Source organism: Wyeomyia smithii, chromosome 2 (assembly GCF_029784165.1).
Source record: "Wyeomyia smithii strain HCP4-BCI-WySm-NY-G18 chromosome 2, ASM2978416v1, whole genome shotgun sequence".
NCBI classification, from domain to species: domain Eukaryota; kingdom Metazoa; phylum Arthropoda; class Insecta; order Diptera; family Culicidae; genus Wyeomyia; species Wyeomyia smithii.
Genome location: NC_073695.1, coordinates 108,869,327 through 108,888,276, shown reverse-complemented (window position 1 = coordinate 108,888,276; position 18,950 = coordinate 108,869,327). Strand labels below are relative to the sequence as shown.

General features: G+C 40.0%; 1 protein-coding gene across 1 annotated transcript in view; it reads right to left on the bottom strand.

Annotated features, from left to right (window-relative positions):
* Positions 1-685: 685 nt before the first annotated feature.
* Positions 686-18,950, bottom strand: part of LOC129719808 (uncharacterized) — a 122,697-nt gene continuing 104,432 nt past the window's right edge. The window contains exons 6-8 of the mRNA XM_055671214.1: positions 1,418-1,534; positions 1,286-1,357; positions 686-1,229 (exon numbers count right to left, since the gene is read on the bottom strand). Of these exons, the coding sequence (XP_055527189.1) occupies positions 686-1,229; positions 1,286-1,357; positions 1,418-1,534 (733 nt within the window). The remainder of the gene's footprint in view (positions 1,230-1,285; positions 1,358-1,417; positions 1,535-18,950) is intronic.

The window sequence follows — 18,950 nt, the reverse complement described above, 5'->3', positions numbered from 1 at the left end:
TAAGTTTACGCGATGCGTCGCCAGATTCTTTAATCAATCCTGGACGATTTAAAGCTATATGAGGGGAAATTGACCTATAGTGGACCTTTTTGTGATTCTCGTGAATGATTTTGGTTTGTTTGGGATGAATTTACCGATACATTTCATATTTTTCACCTTGGATATAAAATGAACACTATCTTCAAACTGGTATAGTGAAAAGATAGTAAATATTGTTTATTTATATGAAAATATATTGAATTTCTTAAGTGTTAATCATTATCCAAATATGAACCGGCATTTCCTATGTCAGACAATGGTTCACTAAACGTTTAAATACCTCGTAGATGAATTGCAGAAACTCAATCTTGTTTACGTCATAAAAGTTTACATGAAACGATTTTTTCCAATAATATCTGATGTTTAAGCCAGAAATAAATTAAGAATTTTCATCGAAGGATTTTTCGAAGGCAAAGAACACCGCCTATTTTTTATTCAAATCCAGAGCCAAGAATTTGGTCTCTAGTGAGTGTAAATGAAATATTACCAAGTCCAACAGTCCGATTTAATTTCAGTTTATTAGTCAACAAGAAAGGAAATTTAACAGATCATTCAACAATTTATTTGGTTCAACAATAAATGGAATAAAAAATAACCATCGCTTTTACTGCAGCCGACGCTTCATATTGGCTTGATATCCTGTTGTTTATTTTAAACCATCATTTAAACGTTGAAGCCTATCAGTTGCTTTTTTAATCATGATCAATTGCTTCTCATGTGCTCGTTTCATCTTTTCCATACGTTTGTTTTCCACTTTTTTAAGTTTTTCCAATCGCATATTCTCTTTCTCTTGTTCTTTTTGAAGATGTAGCTCTAAACGCTTCTTCGAAGTTAAAACTGGAGGACTCTTTTGTCGTTTGAATTTTTTATTCTTCTTTTTGGGCGTGTCTGGTTCTGTCAAAAATCGCGACATACCTTTTTTCTGAGAGCTATTTTCAGTGATCTCTGTTGAATATAAAGGCTGTTCATTTCCAGAACATGAAACTGATGTGATGAGCTCAGATTCTGTTTGAGCTAAATCTATTTCAGTAGTACAATCGGAATATTCTTGATTTTGAGTATCAACTGTGATGAGCATTTCTCCAAAATCAAAGTTGATGCAATTTGATTCACTCGTTTCTGTAACTGCTTCAATCGTTATTGGGTTTACTTCCACAATATCCGTAGGATCAGTACAATTCATGGACACACTAAAAGGGGAAGAAAACGGTAAAATATTTCAAAGATACTTAAACTTCTTACTTACCTATCAGCATTAGTGTCTGTACCTTCAACAACCAGATTTAATTGAGCTTCATCTACAATTGATGGTGGTAGACTGAAAATGATTTTGAATAAACTAATTGCCAAATCAGCACTATTCGTGGATTGTACTCACAATTTAGCAGTACCGTTAGCTTCCAAAAGGTTCAGGTTTGATGAATTATCAGATTTCACTGAGAGATGCATTGCCGAATCATCGAAAAACATGGTTTCTTCAGTGTTCGTTAACTTCCTGCGAAAACAATCAAAACGAAATTGATAGGATTAGTGTAATTATTTTAGGGGCCATCCACATACCACGTGCACAGATTTTAAACTATTTTGACCTCCCCCCCTTCCCCTCCGTGGACAGCTGTCCATATAAATTCTAAAAAATTGTATGGGCCGTGGACACTCGCCAACCCCCTCCCCCCTGTCCACGTGGTATGTGGATGGCCCCTTAAAGCGACTGTCAGTACAGCCTTGGATATAAGCTGAAATAAATCTGTATAAGGACTATAATTCACCTGTCTTCAGTCTCAAAAGTTTTCTCCTCGTTGAACATTCTAATACTTACATCGTCTCCACTTTTTCTCAAGATATCAATATGGCTACCCGTGTTACAGGATTCCACAGTAAATTCTTCCAAATCGAAGTTCCGATCATCATACGCTTGAAACATCGATTTGTACATTTTACATAAAATGCTATCGGACTCTATTGGAAATGACTCAGGTGGAAGCTCTCGATACAAAATTGCTTTTTCAGGACTGATCAGCTGAATCGATTCTATTAAAAGCTGACGTGGAATAACTACATCCTTTTTATGCCGCGTAGGTGAATGGAAAAGTAAAGCGTTTGAACCAGCAATGCATTTTGATTAATCCACAGCATCCTCATTGAATGAAAATAGACCGCATACTTTAAACCCGTTAACCACAGTTTCCGGCTTAAAAGAAGCGGTAATTGCTTTCTTTAGAATATTACCAAATTGTTCTATACGGATTACTTGACCAGCAATTAATGCAAAATATAATAATGATTAGAATGTAACACACCCGCGCGGATAGAATAACAATATTACCTGGATTTTCCATTTGCCACAGGCGAACTTGAGCAGTCCATGCAGCTTTAAGAGGACGAAATATAGCAACGTCTGCTGGCTGAATGATGTGTGTGCTGTTTGCGTACAAAGACACCAGAATTATTCCGAGCTTTACACATTCTTCTGCTGTTTCAGACGGAGTATGATTCCGGTGTCCGCCAACAAAATAAATTATGGGCAGTTGAACTTTGTTTTCTAGTAAGTATGGATAAAATATGTTCCTGATGTAGTCCAAAAAAGTATTTTTTGTCATCCATCCAGTTCCTGATTTACCCAAGCCCCATTCAGGAGGAAAATTTAGGGCTACAGCATTAGGTATTCGTATATACGGTAAAATGACACATGGAGGCACCGCTATATATGCCAGATGCACCGTAGCTATTCAGCACAGTAAAATTTTTTTTTGAACCTGTGTGATCCAAATAGGCGTTTTTACACTTTTTAGGAATGATCACAGCTTTTGTGTCCGGATCAAGACAAAAACCTATTTCATCTCCATTAAAAACTCGGCCAGCATCGTTCAATATTCCAGCATGTCCATCTTCTTCGAGAAGTTCATGAACTGATCCAAACCATTTTCGTATATTTTCCTCCGTAACCGTTGCTGCCGCTGACGTGACTTTTTCAGGCTTACGTAGCGATATTTCCGGATGGCGTTTTAAAAATCCTTGGCACCATTTGTAGCCTAAAAACAAAAACACATGAAATCGACGCCCAACTGCTGTAGGAAAAGAAAACTAACCTGCCTTCATATTGCAATTTTCATTACGCGGATTGTCCTTTAGAAAATTGGAGACTGCCAGAACTAAACGATCTTTAGTTATAGAAAAGCATTTGCGTGCCATTCGTATAATCCATAACACGATAATATATTCTTCTGCGGAAGTTAATGCAGTCGGTTTGCTTTTTTTTTGTTTCTCCCGACCACTTGCCGCTGCAGCGAAACTTCACGGTAGAGCGCGGAATATTAAAACGTTTGCAAGCTGTTCTAAACGGAACACCGCTTTTGATCACACGGAGACATTCTTTAATATCTGCTTCACTGTATTTGTTACTACGACGGACGTATTTTCCCATTTTACCGGCTATTTTTCAAAAAAAAAAAACAAATTTTTTGTAACACGACCGGCGTTCGACATGCACAAGAAAAATGGCTTTGTTTATGTTTGTTTGCTGCGTAGCTGTCACCTCATATACTAGGGGTGTCCAAATAGGAAAGTCGTGTATATTTACACCATTTACTGGACCATGCAATTTTCGATCATATTTGCGTTTTTATAGAAATTTGAGCTTCATAAACATTATCACAATAATTTTCAATGTATAACTGGTAATGATCAACTTGTAGCGATAAAATGAGCGATGTTTACAGCGATTTAGAAACGTTGCTCATATTGATATATGTTAAGGTTCTTTGTTGAAATAAAGTCTACTTGAAAGAATTGAGTATATAAGTCTCGCTGATGAAAATATTAGGATTATTGTATTTACAAATGTATTCCGTAAGACTCTAGGTAGAATCATTGGAACAATTTAATAGAATAACATTCTGAAACCATTAGAGTTGATTATTACGACCAGATGGTCCATTATTGGAAATTGGTCCATAATAGGCTAATTTGCCCTTGGTTAATATAGATCATTTAACTAGTTCTTGATTATTATTTTAAGTAATTTCAGTTACTTTTTCTCTCGTAGACTAGATATAGTGGTCAGTTTTGTTTACATGGATTGAAGTTCAGGATTGGTAAAATATTGGAGTTCAGGGTTGGGTGCACACTTCGGGTGTACATACGACATGCTACACACACTACACTTTGCAGCTTGAAATAAATCATTTTCAGTGTAGTTGCATTGGTATGCGTAATAATAGAAATAGCTGTCAATTTGTTTTGTTTTGGTCATTATCGTCATCTTCATTTTGTCTCGTTTACATATCTTCTTCTTCTTCTGGTCGGAACTGACAGATGTTAGCTCCATTTTTTTGTGGCCCAATATCTTTGACTATATGGCCAATTTCATATGTCCATCTCGCGATTGTGCTAAAAAAAATTACCTGACTCTTTACCACATAAAATGAGAACCAAAACAAACCAGATTTGACACATACGTGTGAATGGGTTGGTAACTCCCTGCAGTACACTCTGCTTTTTCGAGTGTAGTCCCGAACAGAAAAAAGTGTAGTCAGAGACAGAAAAAGTGTAATACGGAAAGTGAAATAAAACATTTACGGTGTCAAAAGTGTAGTCCGAGTGCAGCTACTCCGCAAAAATGAAAACAACATTAGTTTGCGTGATGAGCCCGAGCCACTCAAGATGCATGATTAATCAACTGAAAGGACGACTGAGAGTGGTCGTTCTTCATCACTGAGCATCATTCAATGACTCGATTTTTACAGCCCAGTAACGGCGTCGACCACGTCCTAACAATCAATACCGTACAAATCATACTAATCAGCTCTAGGCCGAGGTGTCTCTGCTTATCCGAAGAAGTCGTTTTCATTCAATTCGGTCCATGGAACAAGCCACCTTGCACGCTGCGTGCTTCGTCGCAGGTCGTTTTATAGTTCACCAGGCTGTCGTACGACATCCTTACGACATGCCCAGCTAACCGTAGTCTCCCGATTTTCGCCGTTTGAACGATGGGTGGCTTTCTAAGCAGCTGATGAACTCCACCACAGATGGTACGCAGCACCTTCCGTTCGAAAGCTGGTATAGTTGTCAGCAGCCACCAGTGAGCCCCGGTACACGAGCTCGTCTACCACTTCGTATTAATCACCGTTAATATAAATTCGTGGTGGGAGGTTGATTTTGTTTTCTCTGGATATTCTTCCTCTCATGTACCTAGTCTTCGATGCGTCTATGGTCAGTCCAATTTGTCCGGCCTCAGCCTTCAGTCTGATGTACGTCTTCTCATTCACTGAAACAGTAAAAAATATACAGCACAAGGCACAATTGAGCCGTTGAGAGCAAAAGTGGTACATGTGTCATTAAGTAAATTTTTCCGGAGACGCGATAAAGGAAAACACTTGAATAGTAAATTATTTTCAACTTTTTCTCCAACATAACTGTACTTAAACGTTGCTGGAAAGGGTTCAAAAGACAGTACATGAAAGCATAACGAATTCTAGTTGAGAAACTTACACAAACTTTAATGGAAGAACATGTACCACTTTTGTTATATGGGAGAAATAATGACAACCACAAAACGTTTAAAGCAAAAGTGGTACGTGTCCAGTCTGAGCATGAAGGAGGCATTATAGCTCGCCAATCTTGGAACATAGAACATTCATGTCTACAGCAGAGTTGTCCAAGTGACTGAGTACTATAGGGTGATGATCTTTATGTTAAGAAATACTGTCACTTCCTGGCGCTAGTGTATATGTATTGGGTAACAGAAGAAATTTTACATAATCTAGATCAACGCGGGCCAATACAAAGGAAAACACCCTGATATCTTTAGGATTGTTATTTGGTCGATGGACCCAGGTTCAACTTTCGATAGACTACCGGTTTTCCTCCGGATCCAGAAATACCGTAGAAGAGGAAAACTGACTGTGAACTGTGTTTGTTATAACTCTGGTATAAGTTATCAGATCTCGGTTGTTCTTTGATGTTATGGTATACTATTGCGTTCTGCATAAATTTAAACAAAAAATACCCAAAAGGGAAAAAATGGCACATGTACCACTTTTGCTTTTAACGGCTCAATTAATCCTGATTTAGCAACATATAAATTATTCCTTGGCAAGCTTTGCAATACAGAATAATTTCAGTAAAGATGTATTATAAAGTAAGTTGTACCTATAACATAAAATCGTTTTCTCACTAGCAACACTGCAGACGTTCTGTTCTATGCAACCGAGCACAGGCAGAAACAAGGAAGGGATTACACTTTCGAAGGTTCAGTTCTTTACCACCAAAGTATCTGATACAGAATAGTTCGATAAATCAATCGGCCGGTAAACATTATCGTAAACCACTGGTCACTCCACGCAAACAAACCGACAATCCGCCATAAAAACGGCTGAAAATCCTCACCAAATCCCCCACATTATAGACGCATAAAACATCAAAAGTCGAATTAACGCCACACACTGCTCTTTCCCTGCTTTTGTTGCTGTCGGTTCATTTTCTCATCCCACACTCTTCTCTACCCCATGGGCCCGCCGCACACAGCCAGGTCCAAGTTTTCGGAAATCGAATTATGTTTCAGATTGTACGAACGCCTGGCCCAGACCAAGGGCATCAGCATCATCAGCCAGCATCCGGCCAGTCGAGAAACGAACAGCATCATCCAATCGTAATTTTTCTATTTCTTCATTTTATTGTGTCCTTCACTCCTACTTTTTCTCAATGCCCGCGTTGGCCGCACACAAACGTACGGTAGTGCAACTGCGACCCAAAGGAACGATGGAAAAAACATCACCGCTCCACAATGCTTACGGGCAGGCAGCAACAGGAAAAAAAAACTTCTTATTCCTTTGTTCGATCGAACAGCCGACTTGCAAGCCAGGGGGTTTGTGCCGAAGGTTCGGTCCAAGCTGGTGGGGTGCTAAGTTATTTCATACATTGGTAGCCAGAGCAACAGCATAGGGCAATGTCATCAGCATAAAGGGGGTTCACCCCCAACCCACCAACTACGACGCAAGTAACGAGCAGGCAATGTTTCCCCGTGTTGATTGACAGCGTTTGTACGCACCCTTACCGAATGGGAAATGAATGGAAAATTTAGAAGCCGTGTAACGACATACGCAGCAAATTCCACAGTTAAAACACGCACGTACACATATACATGCAAAGCCTGACCGATACAATCGGAATGCTATTCACGTTATGTTTTCTATTTAGGGTTGTTATGCTATTCTGGTTATGCTATTCTGGTTATGCTTGTGATGTATATTGCAGATTACTGCGACATGTTCGATCCCGTTTACCTTATCGTGTTGACTCAGATGATGTAGGATCTAGGATATTCTATGCCAGCGGTAAATAAGACTTCTAAATGACATGATTTGGCTAATATCTTCAATAGTTATGCGGATGTTTTTATTATATTTTTGGCTTTCTCAGCCTTTTCAGAAAAATGTACACGATAATCTAGGTAAATTGCCCGACGTTTTGACCGTTTTTGGTGGCATTTCCCTTGAAAAAGGCCACCCAAAACGGCCGAAACGTCCAGCAATTTACCTTGATTGTCGTGTACTTCTTTAAAAAAATACTGAGCAAGCCAAAAATAAAAAAGTAAACATCCGCATAACTATTAGGTACCAGTCGTTAAAATAGTAGAACATTCAACATTTATTTGAAATCATTAATACTAACTGACTCCGTTAACGTTATTCAGTATACTTTACTACACCTAATAACATTATCATTATCATCAAATCATTAACATGTTGAAACGCCTAGGAAACATGAGAAAAAAAAAATTGAGATGTAAGTAAAATGTAGTTATGAGTTAGTTTAGAATTAACAACGTCAGCTCGATTAATCCACATTCAACACCACCCATATATTTTATATGGCTAAGTAATAGATTCCTATAAATGGGTAAAAATCGTCAAACACATGGTAAAAAAATTTCTTTATAAGAAACTGAAATTGGTTGGATGCAACAATGAATGAAAACATAAGTGTATTTGAAATTCGCGTAACAGTCCTAGGTAAAATTTAGATTTGTTGTTTTTTTTTTGCGAGAATAAATTCATTTTGGCATGCTCTTCAAGAATAGCCAATAAAAAGTAAGGTTTGTTCCCCATAGCCTCGATTTTTCTTATTTTATAAATAAACTACGTCCTAGTTATTAGAATAACAGTCCGAGGTTTTCATATAACAATATCGCACGCTTAGCCTTGGGGACTAATAGCGGTCTCGATCAACTAGATTAGTTGAGAGAATTCATTATCGATATTGTTTTTTTGGCACATTTTGCATGTGTAGGATAAGTACAACGATACACTGTGCCCCAGGTGCTGAGTCGAGAAAATTTCCAGCTCGAAAAGATCCTCGACTCGATCGGGAATCGAACCCGATATCACAACCGTGTGGGAGAGCTAGCCGACCGACATCGCTAACCACAGAGCCACGGGGACCACATATTTCATATAAAGTATCTATTTATTCGCTTCAACGCTATTTCGTAAGATTGTGTCGTGGCATCAACCATAGAATATGGAATAATAGTTAACAAAAGTTACTGAACATTCTGTGCCGAACACGCATCAGTATCGGACGTGTGATCGGTGATCGCTCCGATAGAATATATAACAAAAGACGTGTGAACAAGTGTTGGCATTGTTTGCCTGGTCGAGTGAAATAAATCCGGGTTCAAGGTCGCGCCTTTGTGCAACTGTTTAGCATCGTGACTACCAGCTGGTGCGTAAGCCGATTTGACTGCTGGCTGAATTGTGCTACAGCAGTGGACGAGACACAAAAGACGAAAAAGAAGAAGCCATCAGTTGACAGTTGAGTTGTATCGCTGTGTGGAGTGATCTCACACCTGGCTCGCTGCTGGTGGCTGTTTGGTGCTGCTGTATTGGTACTGCTGGCTGTAACGGCTGCAACTTCGAACGATCGGACAACCAACCTTACTGGAAGGGAGAAGTAAAAAGGTACGTGCTCTTGTCGGCGCTAGTGCGCTAGACTTAGTGGGATGGATGTAGATCCCTCGCCTCCCGCGCCACCATCCCCGAACCCCTCTGACCCTGACCCTTCTGTTACCTCCTCCCCTGTTCATTCTTCAGTCCCCCCTCGCCCCAGGCTTTACCCAGACGGAGCCCAGGGCAGCTATACTGTCTATTTTCGGCCAAAGGCGGGACCGAAATCGAAACAGTTGAACCTCTTGCAGATTTCTAAAGACCTGACGAAGGAGTACAAGGGCGTGACCGAAATTTCCAAGGTCCGGCCTAACAGGCTCCGTGTCGTGGTCAGTAACCTGAAAGAGGCCAACGATATAGCTTGCTCTGAGCTCTTCACACGCGAGTATCGCGTTTACATACCCGCACAAGACGCGGAGATCGACGGTGTCATAACCGATTCGAGTCTGTCCGTCGAGTGTATACTGGAAAGTGCCAAAGGGTGCTTTAAAAACAAAACCTGTCCCGATGTAAAAGTGGTCGACTGCAAGCAATTGCGGTCAGCATCGATCATCGGTGGCAAAACAGTATACAACCCGTCAGACTCGTTTCGAGTTACGTTCGCCGGGTCAGCGCTACCAAGCCACGTTTCGATCCACCGGGTTCGTCTCTCTGTGCGATTATATGTGCCTCGCGTCATGAACTGCCTGAATTGTAAGCAGTTAGGCCACACCGCCGCCTACTGCTGCAATAAGGCACGTTGTGGCAAGTGTGGGGAGAATCATGCGGATGATTCCTGCAGTAAAAATGCTGAAAAATGCATTCACTGTGGGGAGAGTCAGCATGAACTCTCGACATGTGCGGTGTACATGCAGCGCAGGGATAAAATAAAGAGGTCTCTCAAAGAGCGTTCGAAGCGTTCTTACGCTGAGATGCTGAAGAAGACCGTTACCACTTCTCCCATTACATCAAACCCTTATGATCTGTTGTCCTCTGATGAAACCGGTTCTGACGATTCACCAGCGGGAACATCTTACGCCAATCCTGGGGAGTCTAGAAAGAGGAAAAATATTTCCTCTCCTAAACTTCCCAGAAAAGGTCCTAAGATTTCTCAAAGTGAAATGAAAGTTACAAGCAAACCAAACAGTGCTGCGGAAAAACCGAAGCAAACTCCTCCTGGGCTTGCAAATTTGAAGTCCTAGAAGGAGTTCCCAGCACTGCCAGGAACATCTAAAACCCCAGTTGTTCCTTTTGCACATTCAGTTGATGAAACAAACTCTGGATTAGTGAAATTTTCTGACATTGTGGACTGGATTTTTGAAACTTTCAATGTACCCGATCCAAATAAAATTTTTCTTACAGCATTTCTCCCAACAGTTAGATCATTTTTGAAGCAGTTGACTGCCCAATGGCCCCTCCTTGCAGCGATTGTATCCTTCGATGCCTAATTCAACTGCGTATATGAAGGATTCTATCTCTGTCTTACAGTAGAATTGTAGAAGTATTTTACCAAAAATTGATTCGTTTAAAGTTTTGATAAATAAAAACAAATGCGATGCATTTTCCCTTTGTGAAACTTGGCTTACTTCAAATATTGATCTCAACTTCCATGATTTTAATATTATTCGCCTTGATCGAGACACCCCATATGGAGGAGTACTTTTAGGGAATAAAAAGTGCTATTCTTTCTATCGTATTAACATCCCCTCGATTCCAGGCATCGAAGTTGTCGCATGTCAAATGACAATACAAGGTAAAGAGCTTTGTATTGCCTCAATATATATATTCCTCCCAGAGCACAGGTTGGGCAACGGCTGCTCTTTGATTTAATAGAACTTCTTCCCTCGCCACGTTTGATTTTGGGAGACTTCAACTCTCATGGCGTGGCTTGGGGTTCCCCTTACAACGATAACCGCTCCTCTTTAATCTATAACCTTTGCGATGACTTCGACATGACTATTTTAAACAACGGCGAAATGACACGTATCCCGAAACCTCCAGCGCGCCCAAGCGCTTTGGATCTATCCTTATGTTCGACGTCGCTACGGTTGGATTGCACATGGAAGGTAATCCTCGATCCTCACGGTAGCGACCATTTGTCTATTCTTATTTCAATTAATAACGGGTCAACTCGCATGCGACCAGTTGACATTCCGTATGACCTCACACGGAATGTCGATTGGAAGTTATACGAGGAAATGATTTCAAAAGCGGTCGATTCGATTCAACTTAATCCACCACTTGAAGAATACAACCTCCTCGCGGGCTTCATTCTCGACGCCGCGTTGCAAGCCCAAGCGAAGAAATATCCCGGCGTAACGATTAAAGAACGGCCTCCCACTCCGTGGTGGGACCAAGAGTGCTCCGATGTCTACACGCAAAGATCCGACGCGTTTTTGGCCTACCAGAAGGGAGGTATACCTGGCGACTATTTACGGTATTCGGAGCTTGATACCAAGCTTAAAAGCTTGGCTAAAGCAAAGAAACGCGGATATTGGCGTCGGTTCGTGAACGAGACGTCGAGGGAGACATCGATGAGCACTCTTTGGAACACAGCCCGAAGAATGCGGAATCGCGTAACGGTCAACGAAAGCGAGGAGTCTTCAAGTAGGTGGATATTTGATTTTGCCAGGAAAGTATGTCCGGACTCTGTTCCTGAGCAAAATATTGTTCGTGATGCGTCTCCGGGCCACGACGCGATAGAATCACCTTTTACGATGGCAGAATTTTCAGTTGCCCTCCTGTCCTGTAACAATAACGCGCCTGGGTTAGATAGAATCAAATTCAACTTGTTGAAGAATTTACCCGGCAATGCCAAGAGGCGCTTGTTGAACTTGTTCAATAAGTTCCTGGAGCAAAACATTGTACCGCAGGATTGGAGGCAAAGGAAGGTGATCGCCATCGAAAAACCAGGGAAACCAGCTTCTGATCACAACTCTTATAGGCCGATTGCAATGCTATCCTGTATCCGGAAATTGATGGAAAAAATGATACTCCGTCGTTTAGACCATTGGGTCGAATCAAATGGCCTACTATCGGATACTCAATTTGGCTTCCGCCGTGCCAAAGGGACGAATGATTGTCTTGCGCTGTTTTCAACAGATATTCAGCTGGCGTATGCTCGCAAAGAACAAATGGCGTCTGCGTTCTTGGACATTAAGGGGGCTTTTGATTCCGTTTCTATTGATATTCTTTCGGGCAAACTTCACCGACAAGGATTTTCTCCAATTTTGAACAATTTTTTGCACAATTTGTTGTCCGAAAAGCACATGCATTTTACGCACGGCGATTTGGCAACTTTTCGCATTAGCTACATGGGTCTTCCCCAGGGCTCATGTTTAAGCCCCCTTCTTTACAACTTTTATGTAAATGACATCGACGAATGTCTGGCAAATTCATGCACGATAAGACAACTTGCAGACGACAGTGTAATCTCTGTTACAGGAGCCAAAGCTGCCGATTTGCAAGGACCATTGCAAGATACCTTGGACAATTTGTCTGCTTGGGCTTTACAGCTAGGTATCGAATTCTCTCCGGAGAAGACTGAGATAGTAGTTTTTTTCTAGGAAGCATGAACCTGCTCAGCTTCAAACACAATTAATGGGTAAAACGATTTCTCAGGTTTTGGTACACAAATATCTTGGTGTCTGGTTCGACTCTAAAAGCACCTGGGGTTGTCACGTGAGGTATCTGATGAAAAAATGTCAACAAAGAGTGAATTTTCTTCGTACAATAACCGGACAATGGTGGGGAGCCCACCCAGGAGACCTTATAAGGCTTTACCAAACAACGATATTGTCTGTAATTGAGTACGGGTGTTTCTGCTTCCGCTCCGCAGCAAACACACATTTGATCAAACTGGAGCGAATACAATATCGTTGTTTGCGTATCGCCTTAGGTTGCATGCAGTCGACCCATACGATGAGTTTGGAGGTCTTAGCTGGAGTACTACCATTGAAAAACCGCTTCTGGAGCCTGTCTTCTCGTATTCTTATCAAATGTGAGGTCTTGAACCGTCCCGTGATAGAAAATTTTGAAAGGTTAATTGAACTTAATTCTCAAACCCGTTTTATGACATTGTATTTCCATCACATGTCCAAAAATATTAACTCTTCTTCGAATATTCCAAATCGTGTCGACTTATCAAATACTTCTGATTCTACTGTGTTTTTCGATACATCCATGATAGAAAAAACTCGTGGAATCCCGGATCATTTACGCGTGCAGCAGATCCCCAAAATTTTTCCAAAAAAAATCGAAACATCAACTGCAACAATATGTTCTACACTGACGGATCACTTCTTGATGGGTCCACTGGCTTCGGTATTTTCAATAACAATTTAACCGTCTCCCATAAGCTCGATAATCCTGCTTCTGTTTACGTCGCAGAATTGGCTGCAATTAAGTACACCCTATGTTCTAGGGCTGCAATTTTCGAAGAAATGCCCACGGACCATTATTTCATCTTTACGGACAGTCTCAGTTCCATTGAGGCTCTCCGATCGATGAAAGATGTTAAGCACTCTCCGTATTTCCTGGGGAAAATACGGGAACATCTGAGTGCTTTATCCGAAAAATCTACTCAGATTACCTTAGCGTGGGTCCCTTCTCACTGCTCGATACCGGGTAATGAGAAAGCGGACTCTTTGGCTAAGGTGGGCGCAACAAACGGTGATATTTATGAAAGACCAATTGCTTTTAATGAATTTTTCGCACTTGTACGTCAGAATACGATCATCAGTTGGCAAAATGCTTGGACCAGAGGGGAACTGGGAAGGTGGTTACATTCCATAATCCCCAAGGTGTCTACGAACCCGTGGTTCAAGGGGTTGGATGTAGGTCAGGATTTCATTTGCGTGATGTCCCGGCTTATATCCAATCACTATAGATTTGACGCGCATCTCCGTCGTGTTGGGCTCGGGGAAAGTGGTATCTGTGCCTGTGGTGAGGGTTATCACGACATAGAGCACGTTGTTTGGTCATGCCCTGTACACCGTGACGCCAGGTCTAGATTAATAGCTTCCCTGCAGGCCGAAGGTAGGCAGCCGGCTGTTCCTGTTCGTGATGTCTTGGCGAGCCGTGACCTATCCTACATGTCCCTTATATACGTTTTCCTGAAATCCATCCACGCCCCAGTTTAATCCTATTCCCTTCCGCCTACATCCAACCAAACGATAAGAACACGTTAAGACCCCGGATCCGGAAACAGCAACTAGACCCGCACGATACTCTCAGGCCCCGAGGGAGACAACCCAATATGCCAGTCCGTAATGTCTTGGCCCAGCAGCGGAACATATTCAATATGCTGCTTACCCATGGCGATGGAAAACCATCAAACAACAAATCAGTGCTTTTAATGCAAAACATTCTAGCTTTAAGTTAGATTTAGTTTCAGCTCGTAGTCGGCAGCGAGGATAAAAAATTTGCTTTTAGTTATTAAGATACTTTAGAAAGTAAGCTACCAGATATAATTGGCGCCGTTAAACATTAAATTGTATTTGTGCCGTGTCAAATAAATTATAGATGAAGAAAAAAAAAGTTACTGAAAGAATTTACACTCGATTTTGCAGCTTTATGAAAAAAGATCGGCGAATAATAACATTCTAGAAGGTTTGTCCAGAAGTCTTTCTGTAATCAATAACAACTGGGAGAATCACAGTCAACAACGCACTTTTCCGGTTCCGGTACATTCTCGGATTACATTCCCACATTCGGTTCTGGAATCCATACATAACCAAAACATTTCCGTCGAACCAAATTCGGAATCAGTTTTTTGCTATTGCTTCAGTGTAGTATCCTTAAATAATAATTAAATTGCCAAGGTGTTGACGGAAACTGTTCCAAAGCAGCTTCCCCGAAGCCAATAAAATCCTCCTCGGAATTATCGTCTTCACTTCTATAAATTATTAGCAACTCAAGGTTAGCATCTCACTGGTTCGAGCACATAAGCAGAAAATTGCCAAAAGAATCTGCGTTTTGATAGAAAATATATAAACTCGAACGTAGGACCGGTGTGCGAAAATTTTGTTGATCGATGGGTGAAATGTTCGCATAACAGTCTCCCGTTTTTTTTTCAGTAAAAACAGAAGCTTTATTTTTGTTTTTTTATTGCGTACGAAAAATTAGTTCCTTATAAAGGGTTTACATTTGTAAAAAGAATTTGCAATTAGAACAATAATATTCCTGCATAATGATTTTTATATCGAAATACTTTCACGTTTTCATCGACTGCTCAATTTTCGACATAGGATTATATGCTTAAAGCGGCAGTGTATGACGTTTGACGTTTTTACTGAAACAGCAGAACGGTTTTATAAATCTTCTTTTCGATACTGGAATTTCCGACAAAATGTTTCTCTCAATCTCAAGTAAATTACGGACCATGAATAAAACTGAAAAAACTGTGGACTAATCCAACATAAAACGTCGATAGATAACAGTCAGGTAGCTGGCATCACGCTATGTTTCAAGGGCTAACATCTCAGCGTGTGTGTAAACGAGATAGCATATCACTGCCACTTTTCATTCGCATAACATAGCATCTGTCAGTGGGGCACGCAAATCGTGGGTCCTCTGCGATGTTAGTTACGATGAAGCAAAGTAAATAATATAGATATGCCAGCTAGCCGATAAAAGTCAATCGTTTAAAAATAAAAATAAAAGAAATATTTTAGTAATGACCCCCGATTTGATTTAGCACTACATGTTATATTATTATTTTTTGTTAAAAGCGATATGCTTATAATTATTTTACTCTTGCTTGTTTGTATGCTTTCACCCTTCATTTTATATTTACTGCTCTACTGAATCGATCTTGTTCCACATGTGACCTACTGGTGGTCAAAGATTGAAGGAGTGATTTATTTCGTCGCGAGGTTGTAAAACTTGATGTTTGTAGCAAACACTTGCTTCAGTCACTCTACACCAAATAATTCAATTGTACGCTGTTTTTCAAACCCACGCCCAGTTGCAATCTTTATCTACTGTGATTAGCTGTCTTCTCTCTTCTCTTTTCTCTCATCTCTTAATAGGGTAACAGGGGTATTTTGGCCAGCTTTGGGAAGTGTTCGCAGATTTCATTAAAAACAAACACAATTTTTCAACATAAATACCTACTCTATTATACCATTGTTGAAAGCTAAGTGTCTATTTTAATATACACCGTTCAACAATGCAATATATTGAAAAATATCCTAGAAATATCAAAATTTCTACGAAGTACTAAAAACATATTTTGGCCCGCCAAATTTTTACTTTGGCCCACCTTTATATCTACAGACGTGTATGCACCCAACGCAAACGGGGAACATTTTATTACTTTAGGGCAATTTTTTATTACTTATTGTGTCTTATGACTGCGCATTATACACAAAGAGTAACAAACAAAAAGTAATTCAAAAATTATGACAGCCACACGCTTGTATGTGTTTCTGCAGAAGAACATACAGCTAAGCACCACAAAGCATGTGTTAGCAAGACTTCACTCGCTGCATTTGTATTGATGCAACGATCAGGTTCATTTTTGTCCCCTTCATCCACACATAATCAGAATCTCAACCGTCAACCTCAAATGTCTAATTAGAAACACTTTCGTTTCGTCCCCCAGTGTTTACTTGAAATGGAAATATGTAATACTGTCTGACCAGAGTTGCCGAAGTTGCGAATATTGTCTGGTTAGGCACGAGTATTGTATTTTCAAACAGGTGCAAATGAGTTTCCACGAACCAATGAGTATGTGTTTTAGATATCTTGCAGGAAAGCGAATGTTATTGTTTTTCTCTAACGCAGTTTACAGATCGTGATGTCATTTCAAGACGCATTTCAAGTCTTTGAAATCATCAACGTTTGCATACTCTATGACGGGGAAAATGCTGCTTGGCAGCTCTTGTCATATTTTTTCTTTACTCCGTATGCGAACGAATACACGCACACCGGATGAATTGGAGATTGAAGAAACTTGTAACTTGTGCAACATATGCGACGGTGTGTGATTTTTTTTGCTTGAGATGGAAAGGGAGCAGCTTTCGACAGAAAAAATCTTGCATGTGGTTGAAACGACCATTATTAGATAGTCGTACTCCCGTAACACGTGCTAAATATATGACAGTATGTGTTGTTACTTGACTGGGGAAGAATTTTATTGCCTTTAAAGTAATAGGTTTGTTACTCAAAAGGCAATTTTGCGCTATTGCTTCTAAAGTAATAAGGAAAAGTTTTGCGTGTGGAAATAGTTCGGACTAATTATATTTAAGATCATCATCGGTATTTTTAGAGCAAAAATAGTGGGTTTGAGGAGAACATTCTTCTGTTGTGAATTTTTGTAAATTTTAGGCATTTAAAAATGAAATGATTTGGCTTATTGCGGTTTGACAGGCATTCTCATCCAATTTCATATCGTTAAATGTGATAAATTAAGAAGTAATTACCTGTAAATTGTCACAAGCTGCTTCTTTGTTCAAGTGCAACGGCCGAACGGTAAACAAAGAGATGTCAAAACTTGGCTTGGCCAAAATATGTTCGCTTCAGAAAGAGGGAAAACATATTTCGGCCATGCGTTTAACGCCTTTTTCAACTTTTTCCAACATGTTAGAGTATACAAACTGTTTCTATGACATTTTATTGATGTTACTACAACAACGAATTATTTCAAAAGCATACATATTTGTTACAATAGCTTCCGGACTTTTACTTGTATATAACCACTTCCTCTTGACTTTGGGTTGACTCAGCCATGACTTTGAATATGTATGAACTAATTCCAAAATAACACTACCTAGAGCCAGTGTGTTATTCAATGTTGCATGCATAGTTTTCTAATATTCATTGAATTTATCAAATAAAATGCGTAAAATGTTATCGGGTTGGCCAAAATATGCATGTGGGCCAAAATACCCCCGTTACCCTAGTCAATAGATTAGTAATTGAGTCATTGACTAAGTGTAAGTAGGGTACCTGGCGTTGTTTGGATAGTTAGTAATAGAGTTAGTTGTAAGTTAATGTAAATATGGGTCAAAATACAAAGACATTGTATTACACAATTACACGTTCAACTTTTCTCAGCAAAATTCTTTTCACTACTTGTTTACGTTTTAAACATATACCACCCTTTCCAGAGCGGGTGAAAATAAATTTGCTGGCCTGGAGAAAATTTTCATAAACCTGGAAAACCGGCGACGACTTGGCTATTTCGGTCAAGACATGTAAAGGTAGCCACCTTGTTCCTGGGCCAATTCCGTTGCAAAGAACATGGGTTACTGATGATGCGCTTTCCTTCTACAATAACTTATTATAAATATAAAGATATATAAAATTTGCAACCAACGTTGCCTGATTTATGATGATAGTAATCCTGATTTTTCTTCATTTAAAAATTATTGTACATCATTAGGGTACCTGAAGTGACTCGGTATAAAAGGTTTAATAATTTGGGCTTTTATCTGGAAATCATCCTGGTCGAATTCTGGAATGGAAATATTCATACTGGATGACACTTGATCATTTTGCGCTATTTTTCTGATATCGGAAGTCACTATCATGGAATCGAAAATAGCATCTGGGTTCGAATTCTGCTCTCTGGCCGGTTTCCAAGTGTGGATAACTATATCCATATAGGTTGTTCTCGAAAACCGGAAGTAGCCATCATGGATTTAAATATAGTATATAGGGTTGAGCACAGACCTTATAGTTTGGGGTGATTTTTGCCAGTTCCGTTTAGTTCTAATGGATCGAAATCTATCTTCAACGGATTCGGGTCGGGTTCGGGTTTGCAAATTTTTGTAAATGTCGGGTACGGGTCTGGTTCGGGTTTGGTGGAAAAAAAATTCGGGTTTGGGTCGAGTTCGGGATTGGAAATGTCGGGTTTGGGTTTGAAAACCCGAAACCCGATTATATCAAATAAGCATATTTATATGATAATGATGTCTAATTTCATGCAACTGTAAAAATCATTTATATTTCAATACCATTCGAGGCTCAATGCTTCAGGGC